This window comes from Theropithecus gelada, chromosome 20, assembly GCF_003255815.1.
Source record: "Theropithecus gelada isolate Dixy chromosome 20, Tgel_1.0, whole genome shotgun sequence".
Taxonomy (NCBI): Eukaryota; Metazoa; Chordata; class Mammalia; order Primates; family Cercopithecidae; genus Theropithecus; species Theropithecus gelada.
The window spans coordinates 13,281,010-13,301,164 of NC_037688.1; the positions used below are offsets into that span (position 1 = coordinate 13,281,010).

Below are 20,155 nucleotides of genomic sequence, written 5' to 3' on the forward strand. Positions count from 1 at the left end.
CCACAGAAAGTAAAATCCCAGATAAGGGACACTACTGTATTTTCATTAGGAAAATTCATTTACAAAGCTTATAGTGAGCTTATAGTAGCTAGTTTTAGGCCTAAAATGCTCTGTAATGGGCAATTCATTTCCTTAAAATAATAGAAAGGTTTTTTTTATTTAGAAAGAATTTCTGATTTAGGGAAAGATTGCAATTAATGATGAGTATTATGATCAACAGCTACATGCATATATCACTTTTAAGATCTGTAGAGAGTTAATTACTTAGGGAGGATTCAAAGACATTTATATAGTTTATTTAAGTATCCAAATGCACTACAATTATTTGTAGTTTTTAATCTAAAATGAGCCTTTTAGAAAACCTCAATCACACAACTACACACACACACACACACACACACACACACCCTATATTTATACTTGTTCTAACAAAGCTAATTTCTTCTGGAACCTGGTAAAATTCTGGAATGTGTGAATACTAATAGAGATATAAAAAGGGTATTAACTAGAGTTTTTGTTCTAATCCTGTTACTACCTACCTGTATGTGCTTGAGAAAATGAAACTTTTCTAAGCCTGTGTTCTCACTGACAAAAATGGGGATAATGACACCTAATTTATAGAGTTTTGAGGAGTAATAAGGTTACTTATGTGCTGGCACATAGTAAGTGTTCAGTAAGCACTAACTTTTACTTTCTGTCTCATCTGGATGTTTCTGTTCTTTTGGGAAGGAAGCAGCAAGCATTGTTTATAAATATCTTCCTTATTTTGCATTTTTTCTCTTCGAAGATTTAAAAGAATTATAGAAAGAACTAGAACTGCACATTTGTTAAGATTGTCCTTTTAAAATTCTTTTCTGTTTGTTGCAAGGAAAAAATAAAAGATTGATTATAGTGTCATAATTCCTCAATCTTCCTCATCATTTTTTTTTTTAGTAGAAAGGAATGTGCTTGATGTGGTCAAGAAAAAATGAATAAACTAGCTTTAGTGATACAGAACATTTATGTAAGTGACTGGCTTTGGTTGATGGATGTCTTAAATAGTAGGCTGAAGAATTTTGTATTTTGCTTGTATGCAATTTAAGGACCAAGAGGAAGTGGGGGACTCTGGGACCAAAAGCACAAACAAGAGATGTTAATCTGAGAAACACGTCACTTAGTCTGCTCCTCATCTGGGACAGGATGGTGCAAAGTTAAGTATGGTGAAGGTACAGAGAATACTGTATTTGAAAGGCGAGGGGAGTGGAGATATGAAGCCAGTTTCAGGTGCAAAAGAAGGGAGTAAGTTTACGTAAGCTGTCTTCTTTATAAAGTTGAAAGTGAAATGCCATTTGTCCAGGGAGAGTGAGGTAAAAGTGGAATTGCAACTTGAAAAGCATGGAACATATTTAACATTTTTAGCATCTCTCAGTGGTCCCTAACAGGAATATGAAGGCAAGATCAGGAGAGGTGGCTGAGGATGTGTGATTGGCACTGTGGGCATGGCAGAAGTGAAAGATTCTAAGTAACAGGTCATACAGAAGTATCCGACTCCCACGTCCAGTGTAGATAGGCAGGGAGATGTTGCCAGAGGGAGTGGAATGATTAAAGAGGGATGATTAGATCCAGATGTGACCATTAGGTTGTCATGGTCTATGCAAGACCAGATTAGGGGAGAAATAAACACTAATGGATAATGAGGGGAAACTGATTGAAGAACTTATCAGAAATTAGAGTCATAAGTTTGTTTCCATGGCTGAAGTAGAGTCTAGAAGAATATCTGTGGCCAAGATGTCAAGTGAGTCGTCAATGTGAGTACTGAGGATACTGAGAAAAGATGAAGTTAGAAAGGAAAACTTCAGGGCTTGAAGTCATTAGGGTATATAGGTGTGTGTTGGGAACCATAAAAGATAGTGGCAATCATGTTCCCCTTTCTTTGATTGATTTTCCTTTCCAAATAAAGGATACATTCATACTGTGAGTCTTGAATGACTGTACAAAATGGAAATGTGATATAGAGGGCAAGGTCTTATCCTAGGAGAGGTGACTTTTTATTAGAATTTCCATTGAATTGCTTCTTAGGAGGAATAGGGCCTCCAAGGCCCATGGGTGTCAAATTTAGGATTTTAATTATTTTGTACTCTCAGTGGATCTTTATTCCTCAAGAATAAGATGCCATGCCAATATGAGAGTTATTAAAAATCATTTTATGAAAAATACTACCTGCACTAATAGAAACCAAACCTGTATTTCATTGTATTATGTTTGGTTAACAGTGTAGCAGCAATTTATTTTTCAAGGTTTTCAGTATGTGCTTTTATGACCTACAAATCAAGTGTATTACAAATGGTTGTTTGGCTTCTTTAAAAGATGAAGAATTATATGGCAATTAAAAACTTTAATTTCTTACACTGTTTTGTTAGAGATTTTGTGAACATTAATTTCAACTTACTGTTTTTTTTCTTGGATTTTATACTAAGAAAGTTCAAGAAATTTTACTAGATCAGGATGCAGGGAATTTTTAGAAATATTTCTTTGCAAAGATAGTTATTCTAAATATATAAGGATGTGGGGACCTCTGGTGGCTTAGTTTATTTTTCCATCTTAAAAAACAACTATGCAAAATAGAGAGTCACACACAGAATTCCAATGGGAAGGACTTCAGAGATCATTTAGTTAAATGTTTTCATTTGACAGGAGAAGGCACTGAGGCTCCTAAAGGCTAAATGACTTTTCCAGGATCACACGGCAGATCTCAAGCAGCAACCCAACCCAAGAACTCTTTCTGCAGCTTGCAGCTGCCCCCTTAGAGAGGAAATAATCAGATAAATGTGAAAAGTAAAAATGTCCTATAGCACATTATTCTATAATTCCATACATTTTCTCTTAAAAATGCCACTTGCATCTATGTCATCCTCCACATCCTCACTCCCTCTACTCAAGGTCTTATTGTCTCTCCCACGATTGCAGCTGCTTCCAGACATTCTCCCCACTCTTAGTCTCTTCTTTGATGCATCTACTCCTTACTGCTGAAGTTACCACTCAAAAACTTGGACCTGGTCATGTCATTCCCTTGCTTAAATGTCACCTCTGAGATACCAATGCTCACAGGTTTCTTAATATGATTGACAAGACTTGAAAACAGGTCCATTTGGGGAAAAAATGGTATTTTCAACTACTTTTAGTTACATTCTTTATTTATCAAATGGAAGTGGTGGGATTTACCTCAAGGAATTGTTTAGAGAGTTAATCATATAAAGCCCCTAATATAAAATACCCGGCACACAGTAGATGTTTAATGGATGGTAACTCTTATTGGTGGATTTAGCTCATTGTTTCATAAATTTCTACCCTACTGAATGGAGAGCTTCTTGAGGGCAGGGACTTTGTTGTCATGTTTTTAGGGCTTAGTGCAGCACCTGAGCACCTATTTTGGGGAAAAATTAATGAAATAAAATAATGTATGTAAAACACCTAGCATGATGCCTGGTTTCTAGTTATAATTCAATAAATAGTAACTATTGGCAAAAATCTCACTTATCCTTAAAAAGCCACCATCAGGTATTAGTTCTTCTGTAGAGCACCCTTAACCGAATTAGCTTTCTTGTGTGGACTCTCTCCCTAGGCACCACCTTCCTCTTTGGCTGCATTTCCTTGGCCCCTGACAAAATTAATACTTTCCTACCCCTTGCTCTCATACTCCAGGAAGGATGGTTAGTGGAGAAAATAAGGTTTTTTTGAATCTGACAAATCTTGGGCTGAATTCTGGCCATGTGACTTGTATGCCTTTAGGTAAGTTAATTAAGCTATTGAGCCCCATCTATAATTGGGGGCAATAGAGGTAATGACACTTAGCATATGGGGTTATTAATGTGTTGTTCTATCTTATTAAAATATTGATCTTCTTTAGAGCAGGCAATAGGGTCCTACTAATCTTGCCTGGTATATAGTAGGTGCTGAAAAATATGTAATAACTTGAATATGGCACTAAAACCTTGTTAATGTTAGAAAACCATAAATAAAAGCAAGAACAGTACAATTGAGGCATCACAGAACATCAAGTGGAGAAAAAATACAATTAAAAATGCTAAAGCAAAAAATGGTGGTAAGCAAAAAGCTGTAAAGCCAATACTAAGAGTTTTTTTTAAAAAGCAGAATAAATGACTAAAGTTCAACCGAATAGTAAAAATATGGTTGACATTAGAATAAATAGAGAAGTTGAAAGACAAAAAGAAAAGAAAAAAAAAGTTCACATAAAGGGATGGGAGTAGTTGAAAATGCAGCTCGAGGAGAAAGATTTTAGTAGCTATAGCTTTACACTTCCAGAATTCCAGACACTGGCTTGTTTCACCCTCACAGTCACCAGGGAAGTAGTGATCATAGCCCTGTTTTTAGAGTTGAGGAGATGGTTCAGCAAAGTTAAATGACATACTAGTTAACACACAAGCAGACCCAGGGCTTAGAAACAGATCTCCTGAATCCAAGCCCAGTGCCCCACTACCTCATATAAGCTATGTTCTAGAAAGGTAGATGATTTAATATTTTGATAATGTATAAATTAATTTACTTGGCATTTAATGTCTTAGGCTTAAGACATTGTTATAGAAAGGTATATTTGTCTTTCAGTTTATGCCAGTTCAAGTACCAAATGATGAAGAAAAAAATGATCCTGTCCTTTTTGCTAATAAAGTCCGGAATGTAATGGCAGAGTAAGTGTCTATATTTGATTATAATTTGTAAATAATTTGAAAATTATTTGTACATGTTGTTTAACTCGTTTTAAGGATTTTTTTTAACCCCTGAAGGCCTCGTTCCCCAACTCATTTTGATACATAAAATAATGTGCCCAGGGATGAGGTCAGTATAACAATCTATAAATATTTTCCCCAGCTGCATACCACAAATAAGGAAATATGTCTTTACTGGAAAGACTGGGGAGGGTTCAATGACCAGAAAAGACCAGTCAGTGCCTTGCACAGGGTGGATTCTCCTAAGCTGGCCCGCCACTGTCAAATGAGCATTGTGATGATCTCAGTGGTTCCTGACGTGGCCCACCTTCTATTCCTTCGACCTTCATATAGCTGCCCAAGGCTGAGTGTTTCTAAGGTGTTACTGACTGTAGCACCAAAAAGGAGAAAGTTTGCCATGTAAAAAGATGCATAGAAGAGGGAAAAAGTCACTTCTTCATGGATGGCTATAAATTAGGATTTAGAAACTATAAAACATAAGGTTAATATTTTCCTGCACATAAGAGAGTTGTAACTGGCCATTATTCTGACTAGATAAATCAACCCCTATCTTGTAATGAAAGAATGTTTTATTCTATACCACCACCCAAGCAGCCTCAGAGCCTTCCAGGTGTGCACCCTCTTCCCACATACCACCTCCGTCATTCCCAGTAGTAAGTTTGGAGCTAATAGACCAGCAGTGTTTATTCTCTTAGTAAAAATTCAATGAGAACTCTGAATTTAGCTTCATAGCTGAATTTAGCTTTATAGCCAGATTTCATATATATAGCCAGCCATGTATATATGTATGTGTATGTGTCTCTATATGTTTTATTCTAATATATGTATCTTAATATTTTTCTGCAGAATAACTATTTTCAAAATAGAATAAATGTTTGGCAAAAAATTTGCTATTAAGTGTATATAGATGTGGTTGTTTTATCTAGTTTCTAGATCAGCTACAAAGTTAGTTTTTATGTTGTTTTCTTCTCTTCCTTTCTTATGTTTTCATGCCAGCTTATATCCAAAAGGTAGAAAGCAAGATAATTATCAGAAATTGAGAGAACTGGGCCGGGCGCAGTGGCTCACACTTGTAATCTCAGCACTTTGTGAGGCCAAGGTGGGTGGATCACAAGGTCAGGAGTTCGAGACCAGCCTGGCCAACATGGTGAAACCCCATCTCTATTAAAAATACAAAAACTAGCCAGGCATTGTGGCATGCACCTGTAATCCCAGCTGCTCAGGAGGCTGAGGCAGGAGAATTGCTGGAACCTGGGAGGCGGAAGTTGCAGTGAGCTGAGTTTTCATGCCACTGTACTCCAGCCTGGGCGACGAGCGAAACTCCGTCTCAAAAAAGAAAAAAAAAAAAATGAGAGAACTTATATCAGATATTTTGGCTTCCCAAATTGTGCTTAGAAACAAGAGAAGGGATTTGTTTAGACAGCCTTTTTCTGAATTCAAAGGTGTGGAGGTAATAATGACTTGTGATAAAGAGTAAGAAAGACCTTGATTAGCTGCACAACCTTGGACAAGTCTCCTCCAAATCCCCTTCTCCTCACATGTGAAATGGGAGTTAAAATCATTGCCTTGTCTTTCTCATGGTTTTGATTATTAGGAGACTCAAGTAGGAAAGTATACGATGAAAGCATTTGAAAACACAAGTACTGTGGTAAGCCCTCAACTTATTTAACATTATCCTTACATCAACTCTATGGTACAAGTAAGAAAGCTGACTCAGGGAGGTGAGTAGTTTGCCCAAAGTCACATTAGGTAGTGACTGTCTGGGCTAGAACTCAAATCCACATTTCCTGTTACCAATGCCCAAGCTCTTAACTATTATACTGTATCATTTATTATTATAAGTCCCAAAATATTTTAAAATTTAATTTTACATCTTATATATTCTTATACCAAAACACTTATTAATCAAAGAGCTTAGAAAAAAATATTTTAGACAGAAAAATTTGTTGTTGTTGTTGTTGTTGTTTTGAGACAGTCTTGTTCTATCACTCAGGCTGGAGTATAATGGAGCGATCTTGGCTCACTGCAACCTCACCTCCTGGGTTCAAGTGATTCTCCTGCCTCAGCCTCCTGAGTAGCTGGGATTACAGGTGCCCACCATCATGCCCAGCTAATTTTTGTATTTTTAGCAGAGACGGGGTTTCACGATGTTGGCCAGGCTGGTCTCGAACTCCTGACCTCAGGTGATCCGCCTGCCTTGGCCTCCCAAAGTACTGGTATTACTGGCTTGAGCCACCGCACCCAGCTGAAAAAAATGTTTTATTCTGATTGTATTCATTCAAAATTTAATGTTTCTAGCAATTATTCAACAAAATCCAATACAGTTTAAAGACATAATTTTATGATTTTCACTGAATATTTGTGAATAAAAATTTAGTGAAGAGGAATCTTTATCTCATGTACTGCATTTTTTGTTGTTGTTGTTGTTTTTTGATATTCAGTGTTTTTCCAGTTCTTATAAATATATATATTTTTTCAAATTTAATTCACTATCATTTAATCTGTGAGTAGTGAAGTAGGAACTAGGAGCTATACTTTCACTTAAGGATGGAGGATGTTTAGGTTTAGAAGAAATATTAACTTATCAATTTGCTTCAGTATTTTTGGAAGATTGCTATGTAGCAAGAAGGTGATCTCTAGCTATAAAAGATGAAAAACATAGACAGCTAGCAATTTGGATAGACTGTTTACTTACACTATATACAAATGCCATTTATATGTTTCTTTTATTTTATTTATTTTTTGATATGGGGCCTCCCTCTGTCACCCAGGCTAGAGTGCAGTGGTGCAATCTCAGCTCACTGCAACCTCTGCCTCCTAGGTTCAAGCGGTTCCCCTGCCTCAGCCTGCTGAGTAGCTGAGACTACAGGTGTGCCACCATCATGCCCGCATAATTTTTGTATTTTTAGTAGAGATGAGATTTCGCCATGTTGGCCAGGCTGGTCTCAAACTTCTGGCCTCAAGTGATCTGCCTGTCTTGGCCTCCCAAAGTGCTGGGATTACAGGCGTGAGGCACTGCGTTCGGCTCCATTTATCTGTTTAAACAGTACCCTCCACAGGCATTCTCTTTTTGTCCTTACAGTAACCATTTGGAATAAGGACAGTAATCATTCCTATGTACAGATGAGAAAAGTGAGGCTTCATCCACAGCTGGTAAAAAATTCCAATAGGACTCGAACCTAAGTCTTCTAATTACTTTCGATGAGACTGAAGGCAACTATTATCATTATAGTTAAAACACAAAACAAAAATTATCAGCAACACAGACAGAAGCATGTAGATATAAGGAGATTAACCTGATCCTTAGTAAGTCTGCAAAGAAATGGAGAAACATGTCTCTTTGTCAAGAAAAGCGAGAGTTACTGGTTTAAAAAGTAGTAAATACTTTTTCATTTGCTGTTGTTTGGAACCAGTTAAAGCCTAATGAAATATGATTACTTTTTTAAAAAAAAAATGAATTTTAGTTTGCTTCTTAATACTTTCAGAGCTCTGGGAATACCAGTAACAGATCATACCTACGAAGATTGCAGATTGATGATTTCAGCAGGACAGCTAACATTGCCTATGGAAGCTGGGCTGGTGGAATTTACTAAAATTAGCCGGAAATTGAAGTAAGTGTATTTTAAAATGACTGTACTTTCATAAAGTTGTTCAAAGGGGATCTGAAATCCTATCTGTTTATTTTCTCCTGCTCTAGTTCCCACTTGGTGTTTATTAGGAAAGTCGGAGATGTGAATTTATCTCACATTTTATTCATCTACTTTTGCTTTTTCAAGAACAGTTAACTCAGAGATATGTGCATTGGCCACAGAAGGAGACCAAGGGATAATAAATATGGATCCACACAGATCTGCCTCCTTCTTCAGAGGGAGTTAGTGACTCAGAGAAGTTAGTCCTGCCACCTTCTTACAAGGACAGCATCATTAGATGATACTGGCATGTGGTAGTCAAAACTTCACATGTGAAACATGAATTGATTTGTATAGTTGCAATTCTTACCATCACTGAATATTAAATACTTGCCCTAGATCTACCTTTTTTTCTGGATACCTATTTTTTAAAAAAGGCAAAAATTCTTCTTTGTGCTCTTATGATCTAGTTTAAACCATTGAGAACTTTCTTGTTGAGCTATTTGCTGTAAAAGGTATAACCCTCAACCTCCCTCTACCCTTATTGCAGTTCATTCTGTTCTCAGCCCTATCTGGAATTTGCAGAATTTATTAACATCCTGTCTATGAAGGAGATGAAGAACCAGTTACTATATAAAAGTTCAGTATTAAAGTATAATATTTTGATAACTGGTATAGAAAATATTATTTATATCGTAAGATAAAAATGTTTTGCTTTTGTTTGCGTATTATGGTCACAATGTTCTGTAGATTTAAAAAGTTTAGATAGTCACTGAAATTGGGCTAAGAAGTATGTGTTAGCTCATTTGTTTAATTCAACAAAGCAGAGATAGGGTATGATGTAAGCTACAGTACATTTTCCAGTGTTTTATCACAGTGGTTTCTCATAACTAATCTTGGAGGACATGTGTATAGTCTAATGAATCCCCCTATCATAACGTTTTGTGAAATATGAATTCATTATCAGCCTGAAAGCTTCTTGAAAGCAAGAATTGTTATTTCACCTTTAAAAACTTAGTAACGTGCTATGGACTCACTAAGTAATGTTTAGATTTAAAATACTTGCTTTCTTATTTTCTTCTCATGAATAATTTATTATTCCACTACAATGTTCTTCTTTTTATTTACTTTTCTTTCCCTGAGATATTTAAGATAATTGTCAGTTATATAAGTATCCTTTAAAAGATTAAATGCCTGCATATATGTTCAATATGTGCTTTTAAGTACCTATTTTATTCTCCTTTACAAATTTAACACTTAATATTTTTCTCTCAGATACATTAGTAAAATAATGCCCATAAAATGTCCATGTGAATTGTAAAGGGCTAATAACATGTATCTATAATTCTTTGTGTGTTTAGATTAGATTGGGATGGTGTTCGTAAGCAATTGGATGAATATGCATCTATCGCGAGTTCCTCAAAAGGAGGAAGAATTGGAATTGACGAATTTGCCAAGTATTTAAAGTTGCCTGTTTCAGATGTCTTGAGACAACTTTTTGCACTCTTTGACAGGGTATGTTAAAATTTAATCTTTCACATTTTTACTCTGTCAGTCCTACAGTGAATAAATCAATATGGTAGACAATTTGAAAAACTTGATAGGTCAGTGTTAGAAGAATCAAGGCTGAGCCTATGGTTTAATTGCATGATTTTGTTTTTTTCTCCTTCATAGCAATATTAATAATTGTGTGTGTGTATTGTAACATTTATTATAGTGTCGTATATAATATAATATATGTATCTATTATTTTAGTGTAATATAATATAATATAATATATCTATTATTTTAAATACCAGGTCAGAAATAAATATTGTGGCCATATAACCACATTTGTGGTATGGAATTGAAAGAGTTTATATAATTGGCAGAAATTTTAAAATTTATATCAAAACTCATGTATTGATGACATGCATGTTAGAATTTTATTCTGAAGGTTTTAGACTTCCACAAACCTGGATGAAGACCAAATAGATTTTTATTTTCAAGTGACATTTTGTAACAAAGATTTTAATTAAAATCTGGCCATTTGCCATTATATTGGGGATACAGTTTGCTGCTTATGAATATTTAAGTACATGCAATTAGATAACTGAATTGTCAAAAAGTTTCCTTAGGAAAACTGTATCATGACTTCAGGTTTTCTATTTTTTAATTTGTATTTTAATATATAAAATTGATAGTATACAGAAATTAGCCAGGCATAGTAGTGCACAGCTGTAATCCCAGCTACTCAGGAGGCTGAGGTGGGAAGATCACTTGAGCCCAGAAGGCGGAAGTTGCAGTGAGCCAAGATCATGCCACTGCATTCCAGCCTGGGCAACAGAGCAAGACCCTATACTCAAAAAAAAAAAAAAAATTGATAGTAAAATGCACTCTTTTGGTTACAGTTCTATGAGTTCTAACAAATGCACAGAAGCATGTAACTACCACTGCATTCAAGATACACAACAGTTGAAAAAATATATATATTTTCTTGCAGTTATTCCATTTGTAGTCAAGCCCTTCCCCCAGTTTTAAGTCCTGGCAGCCACTGATCTGTTCTCCATCTCTATAGTTTATCTTTTTCCAGATGCCATATAAATGGAATCATACAGTATATAGTTTTTTTGAGTATGGCTTCTTTCACTGAGTATAATGCATTTGAGATCCAGGCATGGTGTTTTATAGATCAATAATTAATTCCCTTTCACTGCTGAGTAGTATTCAATTGTATGGATGTACCATAGTTACTTTATTCCCTAGTTGAGGCAATTTGGTTTGTGTACAGCTGGGGACAAATATGACTATAGCTGTCATTCTAAGCATTTGTGTATGGGTTATTACATAAATGTAGGTTTTCCTTTCATTTCACTTGGGTAAATACTTAAGAGTAAGAACCCTTTATTTTATCTTATCTGAGAATTAGCTTATTTTGCATTCATTCTGAAGGATATTTTTGTTGTACAGGCAGGTCTTGGAGATGTTTAGGGTTTGGTTCTAGACCACTGCAATAAAGGGAGTATCACAATAAAGTGAGCCATATGCAGTTTTTTGTTTCCCAGTACATAGAAAAGTTTATTTATAATATAGAGTAGTCTAGTGAGTATGCAATAGCATTATGTCTAAATAAACAATGTATATACCTTATTTTAGAAATACTTCACTGCTAAAAAATGTGAGCAATCATCTGAGGCTTCAGCAACTTGTAATCTTCTTACTGATGGATTGTCTTGCCTCAGTGTTGATGCCTGCTGACTCATCAGGATGGTAGTTGGCTGAAGGCTGGGCTGGTTGTGGTACTTTAAATAAATAAGACAACAGTGAAGTTTGCTGCATTGATAGACTCTTCCTTTCATGAAAGATTTCTTTGTAGGCTGGGTGCAGTGGCTCATGCCTGTAATCCCAGCAGTTTGGGAGGCCAAGGTGGGTGGATCTCCTGAGGTCATGAGTTTGAGACCATCTTAACCAATATGGTGAAACCCTGTCTCTACTAAAAATACAAAATTAGCTGGGCATGGTGGTACTTGCCTGTAATCCCAACTACTTGGGAGGCTGAGACAGGATAATTGCTTGAACCTGGGAGGCAGAGGTTGCAATGGGCCGAGATCATGCCATTGCACTTCAGCTGGGGCAACAAGAGCGAAACTCCATCTCAAAAAAAAAAAGTTTTTTTGTGGTATTCGATGCCATTTTATAACATTTTACCACTGTAGAACTTCTTTCAAAATTTCGGTCAGTTCTCTCAAGCCCTGTCATTGCTTTATCAACTAAGTTCATGGAATAGTCTAAATCAATTGTTGTCATTTTAACAATGTTCACAGCATCTTTACCAGGAGTAGTTTACATTGCAATAAACCACTTTCTTTGCTCATCCATAAGAAGCATCTTATCCATTCAAGTTTTATCAAGAAATTGCAGCAATTCAGTCACATCTTCAGGCTCCATTTTTAATTCTAGCTCTCTTGCTATTTCTACATCTGTAGTTACTTCCTCCACTGAGGTCTTGAACCCCTCAAAGTCATCCATAAGGATTGCAATTGGCATCTTCCAAACTCCTGTTAATATTGATATTTTGACTGTTCTTAATGGCTTCTAGAATGCTGAATCTTTCCCAAAAGGTTTTCAATTTACTTTGCCCAAATCCATCAGAAGAATCGCTAGCTATGGCAGCTATAGCCTTATAGCATTTCTTATGGCAGTTATAGCCTTATAGCATTTCTTAATAAGGCTTCAAAGTCAAAATTACTCCTTGATCTATGGGTGGCAGAATGGATATTGTGTTAGCAGGCATGAAAACAACATTAGCCTCCTTCTATATCTCCATCAGAGCTCTTGGGTAACTAGGTGCATTCTCAATGAGCAGTAATATTTTGAAAGGAATCTTTTTTCTGAGCAGTAGGTCTCAACAATGTTCTTAAAATAATCTCTAAATCATCCTATGAATAAATGTGCAGTCATCCAGGCTTTGTTGTTCCATTTATAGAACACAGACAGAGTAGATTTAACATAATTTTTAAGGGCCTTTGGATTTTCAGAATCGCAAATGAGCATTGGCTTCAACTTAAAGCCACCCACTGTATTAGCCCCTAACAAAAGGATCAGCCTGTCTTTTGAAGCCTTGAAGCCAGGCATTGATTTCTCTCTAGCTATGAAAGTTGTAGATGGCATTTTCTTTCATTAAAAGGCCATTTCATCTATGTTGAAAATCTTCATCAATTATGTTAGCTAGATTTTCTGGATAACTTGCTGCAGCTTCTCCATCAGCACTTGCTGCTGTACCTTGTACTTTTATGTTATGGAGACAACTTCTTTTCTTAACCTCATGAACCAACCTCTCCTAGCTTCAATCTTTTCTTCTGTAGCTCCCTCACCTCTCTCAGCCTTTACAGAATTGAAGAGAGTTAGAGCCTTATTCTGGATTAGGCTTTGGCTTAACAAAATGTTGTGGCTTTGACCTTCTATCCAGACTATTCAAACTTTCTTCGTAACAGCAATAAGACTGTTTCACCATCTTATCATTTGTGTGTTCACTGGGGTAGCACTTTTAATTTTCAAGAACTTTCCTTTGCATTCACAGCTCGGCTGTTTGATGCAAGAGACCTAGCTTATGGCCTGTCTGGGCTTTTGACATGCCTTCCTCACTAAGCTTAATCATTTCTAGCTTTTGATGTAAAGTAAGAAATGTGCAACCATTTCTTTTACCTGAACACTTAGAGGCCATCGTGGGGTTGTTACTTGGCCTAATTTCAGTATTGTTGTGTCCAAGGAACAGGGAGGACCAAGGAGAGGGAACAAGACTGGGAATGGCCAGTCAGTTCATGGAACAATCAGAATACACACATTTATCAATTAAGTTTGCCATCTTACATGGGCAGAGTTTGTAGTGCTCCAAAATAATTATAAAACAGCATCAAAGATTGCTAATTATATATCACCATAGCAGATAAAATAATAACAAAATTTTTTGAAATATTAGGAGAATTATCAACACATGACACAAAGACATGAAGTGAGCAGGTGCTGTTGGAAAAATGGCACTGATGGACTTGCTCATGCAGGGTTGTTACACATCTTCAAATAGTTACAAAAAATACATTATCTTTGAAGTTCAGTAAAGCAAAGAACAATAACATGAGATAAGCCTGTATATAAAATTCTGAGTTGACTGTTCTTTTCTTTCAACAGTTTAATAATTTCCTACTTTAAGTTGCCTCCATGGTTTTGCAGCCCTACTAGTTGTTCAAGTTTTGACTTTCCTCACCAATCCTCCTCCTATGCTATTTTGTCCAGAGGTAGTTGCTTTTTGTATTTTGTTCAAAGTTTCCAGTGATAGTGGAGAATGATACGCTGGCTAAAGATTCCATCCATCTTGGCATGTAACAAAAGTTCCAGCTTTATATTTACTATTGGAAAAAAAAAGTAGTTTGTAAAGAAAACATTACTTGATGACCAAAATAACCAGGGCTTTTTTCTTTTTTCCCAGAGCATAGTACATTCTTCTAATGACTTATTCTGTGACCTCATAGATGAACTATTCTTTAACAAGATGCTGTTAAGCCACCTTCTTTTAGGTGTAGTGCCTGGACCTCTCTTCTGGGCTTGCATGCAGCATAGAAATAATCTGTTTTCATGTATTAAATACTAATGTATGACTGCAGCAGTATTACTAAAAAGTGCAATGAAGATTTAGGGGAAGAAATAAGTAAATTATTGTTTGTTTGTTTTTTTCTTGAGACTGAGTATCACTCTATCCCCCAGGCTGTAGCTCAGTGGCATGATCTCAGCTCACTGCAACCTCTGCCTCCCAGGTCTAAGTGATTCCCCTGCCTCAGCCTCCCAAGTAGCTGGGATTACAGGCATGCACTCCTACACATGGCTAATTTTTACATTTCTAGTAGAGACAAGACTTCACCATGTTGGCCAGGCTGGTCTTGAACTCCTGACCTCAGGTGATCTGCCCACCTTGGCCTCCCAAAGTGCTGGGATTACAGGCATGAGTTACTGCACTGGCCACAAGTAAATTATTGGATGTAACTGTGCAAGTTGGAAAATTAGAGGTACCTTTTTACTTGTATGATTACTAATATTTCTAAGATTTATATAGAATTTTCCACTATGTTTTTGGAAACCATGCAAGTAATTTTAAATAACATTTCTATATATATGAAACTAGTAATGGGAAAGAATATGGCAGGGACCTACAAACCAGGACAGGAGGCAGGGAAATAGGAAGGGACATGAAACAGGGACAAAGGACAAAGTTTATAGCGTATCTTAGACATTGTGCTCATAAGGAGTTTTAATCAAAATTAAAAATAATATCTGTAGAGCTTTCCCTGTCCTTCAGGTGTCAAACTATTATAGCTAGCAGTTACAGAACTGCTATGACACCAGTTCTGTCTTTTGATGATTGATGATACCTGCCAACACCCTCACTGTTTGTACAGCACTGTTGAGTATAGGAAGATTTGAGTGGGGAAGGGGATATAAACCAAAGATTAAAATATCTGCCAGCTAGCTGATTGACTAACTCAGACTAGAGATAACAGTTGGCCCAGGCAGTTGGAAGACTGGTGAGCCTTTGTAGCTTATTTGGTTACCACAGTTTTGCATGAACTGATTTGGTAGGCTGACATATTATTTTATAATCATGGGGTTTTTTTGGTTGTTTGTTTGTTTTACTTCTTTGTATGATATGTCTGAGGTTTAGATATAAACCATAACTGTTCTTCAAAACACTTTTTTTTTGATCTCCAACATACTGGAAGGTAGAGAAAATAGTCTGGAGAATTAATGATTAATGCATTTTCACCTTTCTTTCCTTCCTTTTTCCTCTCTCTCTCTCTCTCTCTTCCTCTCTCTCTCTTTCTGTTCTGAACACACCTGAATGTCTGTGCCTGTGAAGATTTACTTTGTTTTGAGAAGCTGAATTGTGCAATTGATGCCACACCTTATACACATACCCACTTTCCATGCTAGGCTTGTTTTCTCAGTCTCTGTAAGTGATTTAGTAGAGGGACGTTTGATGGGAAAGGCAAGACATTTCAGCAGCTCCATAGCTTGTTTCTCTCAGGGTAGTTTATCTTGCTAAACTAAGTGCACAATGGGAGGAAAGGGAGGAAGGATGGGAAAGAGAAAAGGTAAGGTGTCCCTGTTGCTCTTTCAGCAGGTAGAAATTCCTGCAGTGGAAAATGCTCCCATATGCCCTTCCCATGTTCCCTTCCCACTTTATCCTCCTTTCTCCCTTTCTTCTTTTTTTTTCTCATCTTTTCTCAAGTCTAATGCTGTTGTGGTTGGCATTTAGGGGATGGAGGGAAAACCTCAATATCTCTCCACCACTCCCTTACTTCTTCTTCCCACCTACATTCTTGGTTAGTCTACAAAAACTTCATAATATTTTTTATCTCAATTTATCCTACAAAAATATGCTATTAGCTCCTTCTAACGTGTCTTTAGATTCTCAGATATTTGATGGCAGACAATTTGAAGGTCCAATAGAAATGTGGTATTCATGATCTAAAGCATGGCATAGTTCACTAGTTTGGGATAATTTCCTTTGGAAAGGTCTCATATCTTGGAAAAACAAAAAAGACCCTTTTCAACTTTAGGTTTAAGTTAGCTTCTTTATTTTCGTGAATGTGTTCTTAACTCTGGTTCAGAGGTTCATTGGGGATTAGTTAAATGTCCAGATGAGTGAGAGCTAAGGGCTTAAACAATGGTTTAAAACAGTGGCTTCTCAACATTTTGTATGTTTATAATTCAGATTAAGAGTAGATGTTATGCCAGCACACTTGAAGGGATTCAAAGATACTTAACACAAGATTAGGAAAGTTTTACAATGGCTAAATCAGAATTAATTATAATACAATCATTTTTACAGTTATAACAATGTCTTACAATGTCCATAACAACATCATTCTTCATTTCATCCTCCTTCAGCATGGTGTTATTCAGCAGTTGTGTGCTGCCCTGGCAGCAGTATCTTCTGTACCTATAAAACAGTTCTCACATATTTGTGTAAGCACATAATTTTTTTTGCAAGCTTGCCAATATACCATATTATCTGCCTCTTACCTCCTACCATAAGCAAGTCATGTCTCTTCCACACTACATCTCAAGATGCATTCATCTTAATTTTCTATCTAACACTGTCACCATACTCACTAGCAGCAAAGCTGTATTTCAGTCAGGAAACTTTTTCTGCAAAGGACCAGATAGAAAATATTTTTGACTTTGCAGACCATATGGTGTCTGTTACAACTATTCATCTCCACTATTATAGTGCAGAAATGGCCATAAAAATACATAGATGAATGGCATGACTGTGTCCCAATAAAACTTTATTTACAAAACAGGCACCAGATTGGATTTGCCCCTCCAGCTGTAGTTCGCTGGTCCCTACTGTATTTCCTAAGCTGATGAAAACAAAGCATGCTTGTAGGTTTAAGAACTGGATTGAAGGATTACTATAAGTCACTATAAGTCTGACTTATAGTGACTGTTATCAATTCGTGGGTATTCTACATCTGATTTAAAGGGATCACTAAGACTTTTTATTATTGACTAATCTGTCTAGCTCTTGTAACTATCCTCCCATAGTTGTAAGTAGTGGTGTATCATTCATCTTCACAGATGAGAGGAAAAGAGTGAGGAAATTGATTTCTAATTCTCAGCTGTAGCCTGGCATGAGCTCACTTTCTCTTTTTACCACCACCATTATATGCATCATAGATTATTCCTTAGGAAAATTTAGATAGATAGTTATGATTTCCATTCTGTAAAAAATTTAACAACGGTCATGATTTTTCCCATTTCTGCCTCCTAACAAGTACTTAGTTCTTCTGGCATTACTATGTACTTTGTTTAAATATTAGACAGGAAAAGTTTGTGTATACTTTAGCACTTTGGCAATCCAGCCTTCTTGGCTATTGTAAACTTCTGTAGATGTTTTATTACTGTTTCACATTATGTGGAATGAATGTGTTTCTTTATTCCAAGTTTTTCCTGTCTGCCCTGTTCTTGTTCTTGGTATTAGTTCATGTGTTAAATCTTGAGTGCCAATAATAACAAACATTCTTGCCTGCTCCTTCCTGTTAGAGAAGGTAGGGTGCTGTAGTGTGCAGGTTTTCTGCTCATGCCGAGAGTTAGGACAGGGCACTTAGGTGGCTTAAATGACTGGAAATAAACAGTGAAGTCTTCTATCTTTTAAGTTTCCAGTTAAGGTTTTATATGTAATGTAGTATTTCATAATTCACATGAAAAGAACCATTTTGATTCCAATCCCAGTTAATCAGGATTTGCTATATGAAGTCTACTCCACAACTTATATGATATAGTTTACAAAAAAAAAAAAGGCTATAACTTTCTGGGTGGGACACATAAACTTTTCTATTCGGTTACATGCCTTTAAAGTTTGGTTCTATATGTCTGAGTTTTTCCCTATTCAATTCTCAGGTTCACTTAGTTCCTCCATTTAGTCCATCATAGTATTTCCTATGTCCGAGTGTAGTTAACTAAAATGTCCATTTAGACATGAGAATTATATGCTTTACTTTTGGCTTCTCAGTGCAAGTATACTTGGGAGATGCATAGAGGAAACAGAAAGGAGACTGTAAAATTAAAATGTAAGTTTTTAAACTAGAGCAAGGTAGTAATTACTGGCCTCCTCCAAGAGCACAAGGAAGTAAATAACAAGGTTTTGTAAAGAGAAAATTGTGTCATATCAATTCAATTTCCCTCTATGACAGAGTGACAGTCCAAGATGATAAGGAAAATGAAATAGATTTCATCTATATGGACTCTAGAAAGGCTTTTGATTTCATCCAACATGACATTCTTATCAACAAATTAGGAAGGTCTGGTCCAGATCATGTTGCAGTTAGATGAAAGCCCCACTTGACAGAAAGGCTTCATCTAAAGTGGGAGTTGTGATTCCTTCTGTTATTCTAGATGAGGTTCAGTTCCCCTTGGAATTCTGTTTGGAAAGCAACATACTTAATAGGTTGCAGTCACCAGACAATATGTCAAAGTGGGAATAAGGGTAAGTGAGCATGTCTTTAAAAGTTGTGGAACCAGACTGAGATAAAGAAAGATTAAATTAAATTAATATATAGCATAAAAATGTCTAGGCGCCAGAAGGAAACTAAATACAAGAATGATGTTGCTGTCACAAATCTAGATTCACAATTGTAGAGCTAAACAGACCTTTGGGTATCAAATTGCCTATCTTCTCTATTTTGCAGAAGATTGCCAGCTCAAGAGAGGAAGTTACATGCCCAAGGCCACACAGCTGGTTAATTGCAGGACTGGGACTAGAATTCCTAGTCTGGTATTCTTCTTTACTACAAGCTGTCACTATTGACTTTTTAAAAAATAATTCTCTTGAGGCATATTTTACATATCATAACTCACCCAAGTATACAATTCAATAATTTTTTGTGTGAATTTACCAAGTTGTGCAGTCATCAACTTTCAAGTAGTTTTAGAACATTCCCATCACCCCAGTATGATTTTTTATGTCATTAACTGTTAGTTCCTGTCACCTAGTTATCCCCTAGCCCTAGGCAACCACCAATCAACTTTCTATCTCTATAGATTTGCCTTTTCTGGACATTTTATATAAATGGAATCCTATAATGTATGTCTTTTGTGTCTGGCATCTTTCACTTAGCATAATGTTTTAAGGTTTATCTATCTTGTAGCATATATCAGTCATGATTTTATTGCTGAATTGTATTCTTTTATGTGGATATATCATATTTTGCTTATCTGTTCACCATTGGTGAACATTTAGGTTGCTTCCACTTTTGGACTATTTTGAATAATGTTTTAAATAACATTGTGTCTCAGTGTGTACTTTTTAAGTCTAATAACTTGGTTCCCCAAATTGGGACTAAATTATCCATCAGATGTGGCCTCTTCCCGTCCTACACTTTTTTTTTTTTTCAGATATGGATGGTAGAGTTCCCACAGACAGAAATTAAGGTTGCTATTAATGTTCTAATAAATAGCCATAGGGGATTAAATCATCCAGAGGAGAAAAAGCTTGTTAATCTAATAATAGTCTTTTATTCTATGATGGCTTATGAGAAATTGTTAGCCAAATGCCCTCCATCTTCACAGAAAATAAATGAGAAGAATTGAATTTAAACCACAGCAAAAAAACACTTCAGACGGGCACAAGGAGGCACATTTTATGTGACAGTCGATATTATCAAGTTAATTTGCAATATTATAAAAACAAAGTTCATGTAATTTTCTCTGAGAGAAGCTTATATGAATGTGTTTAAATCTGTCTAAAGCCAGATGGCCCCTTGTGAT

The 20,155-nt window shown here is 36.1% G+C and overlaps 1 protein-coding gene across 1 annotated transcript in view; it reads left to right on the forward strand.

The window, feature by feature from the left end:
- LPCAT2 (lysophosphatidylcholine acyltransferase 2) overlaps nucleotides 1–20,155 on the forward strand; it is a 77,648-nt gene that overhangs the window by 33,368 nt on the left and 24,125 nt on the right. Inside the window, exons 9-11 of the mRNA XM_025369461.1 lie at nucleotides 4,603–4,685; nucleotides 8,210–8,335; nucleotides 9,715–9,868. Coding sequence (XP_025225246.1) covers nucleotides 4,603–4,685; nucleotides 8,210–8,335; nucleotides 9,715–9,868 — 363 coding nt within the window. The remainder of the gene's footprint in view (nucleotides 1–4,602; nucleotides 4,686–8,209; nucleotides 8,336–9,714; nucleotides 9,869–20,155) is intronic.